General features: G+C 51.3%; 1 protein-coding gene across 1 annotated transcript; it reads right to left on the bottom strand.

Annotated features, from left to right (window-relative positions):
* Nucleotides 1-273: 273 nt before the first annotated feature.
* Nucleotides 274-1,725, bottom strand: LOC126496348 (ATM interactor-like; the record flags this gene model as incomplete). Its single annotated transcript, XM_050133870.1, is given in 2 exon segments — nucleotides 274-1,523; nucleotides 1,525-1,725. Coding segments are annotated over 2 exon segments (1,284 nt in total), but the record flags the coding sequence as incomplete, so codon positions are not given.
* Nucleotides 1,726-1,728: the final 3 nt, after the last annotated feature.

The raw sequence follows: 1,728 nt of genomic DNA, 5'->3' as shown, positions 1-1,728 counted from the left end.
CTTTCAGGAAAGTGGGGAATCTACAAAGTATAATATTAAATAAGGTCACACAAACTCAGAGAGAAAGAGACCCATGCACTCCCTCATATGCTTGTCCCAGCCTGGGATGCACAGTGTGAACATCTGTGAGTGTGGAGTGTGCACACGGTGTAACAAGTAGAAAGGAGAACAAGAAAAGGTAATGTAAGGTGACAAGGAAGGACAGGATGCAGCAAGGGCCTAAAGTCCTAACAATGTTATAAAGAGCATTGCTTTTCTTGCTTCAGTTTTCTATTGTCTTTTTTTGTTGTTTCAGATAAACACCTTACACTTTATAATACACTCACATTTGTACACATCTTGTGTTCACAAGTACAAACGCCAAGAACTGCAGAGAATCTCAACAGCTGCTGCCCCACCAACTCCATTCCCAGTTGGTACGGCTGTCCTTCTGCCGTGTCCTAAACCACAAGGGGAGGGGAGCCTTGCCGCCCGTTCAGAAACTGGAGACAGCGTGGGCATGCAGCTCTGGTCTGCGTCTCCACAGAGCTGAACTGGGACTCCATTGTGTTCCAGGCCAAATCGGCTAGAAGGAAGTCACCCATTGCTGTCTGAGTTTCGTTGCTGGTGAAGAACAAGTTCCCCAGGGGCTCGAAGCCAGAACTCAGGGTCTGTGTTTCTGTGCTGTTCAGCTGGGCCTTGCTCTCCAGCATGGGTGTGTGTCGAGCCGGGGAGGCGCCTTCTGTCTGGGTCTCTGTGTCAGAGGAGTCAGTGCTCATAGAGAAGCTGGAGTGTTTCAGGATGCTGCCCAGGGGCAGGTGAGGACTACTGTCCAAGAAGAAGCTTAAGTCTGTCTGCCTCTGTGTGTCAAACATCTCCAGGCCCAGAAAGCTTGAACTTGCCCTGAAGCCCTAGGGCTGTGCGGACGGGTCTGTGAGGAAGAAGTTGGTCTGAGTTTCGATGTCCAGGGACTCCAGGGCAGGCTCAGTGCTCACGCTGGTGAGCTCACTCTCCTCCGTCTGAGTCTGGATATTTGAGGCCGAGAGGAACTCTTCAAGATCGAAATCAATCCCAGAATTCTGGGCTGAGCCTGCTGGGAGCTGGGTGTCAGGCCCGGGGTTCGTGTAGGACAGAAGACTCTGGTTATCCAGTGCTTGGCCAGGCAGGTTGCTTGACAGGATGTTTTCTATGGTTTGGGTCTGATTATCAGTCATGTTCTGTGAGGGAAGCATGCTGTTCTGAGCACTGAAGCGTAACAAAGGCGCAGACTTTTCAATGACTGGGCTTAGTATCTTAGGGTCGTTCTGAGGGAACAGACCATGAGTGACAGTCTCTGAAACTAAACTGCTACTCAAGATGTTGTCCGCGGGGACACTGTATGATGAGTGGACACTTTCAAAGATGTCCCCACACAGGCCAGCGTGGTCCACCTGCACAGGGTCATGGGTGGGGTCTCTCATCCTGCTGGTTTGGGTTTCCCTGGAGATCTCACCTGGCTGGAAACAGGCATGAATAAGCGCATCTGTCTGAGCAGCTATGGATGAAAGTGACCTTTGAGCTGGGCACCAGCGTCTGGGTGTGGACACTAATGGGAAGGGACACTTGAGAATCAAACGACGACAGGTCCGTTTGAGAACACGATGACACAAAGGAATCTGGGCTGAGCCACTGAGCAGAAGGTGTCAAGTCAGGTGAGGCATAGGACAGGTCCGTCTGCACGTTGATCGAGGAGAGGCTGCTCTTCTGACA

This window comes from Alexandromys fortis, unplaced genomic scaffold (assembly GCF_014885135.2).
Source record: "Alexandromys fortis isolate MF-2015 unplaced genomic scaffold, M_Fortis_MF-2015_v1.1 scaffold_2934, whole genome shotgun sequence".
NCBI lineage: Eukaryota > Metazoa > Chordata > Mammalia > Rodentia > Cricetidae > Alexandromys > Alexandromys fortis.
This window is presented reverse-complemented; position numbering and strand designations above follow the sequence as displayed.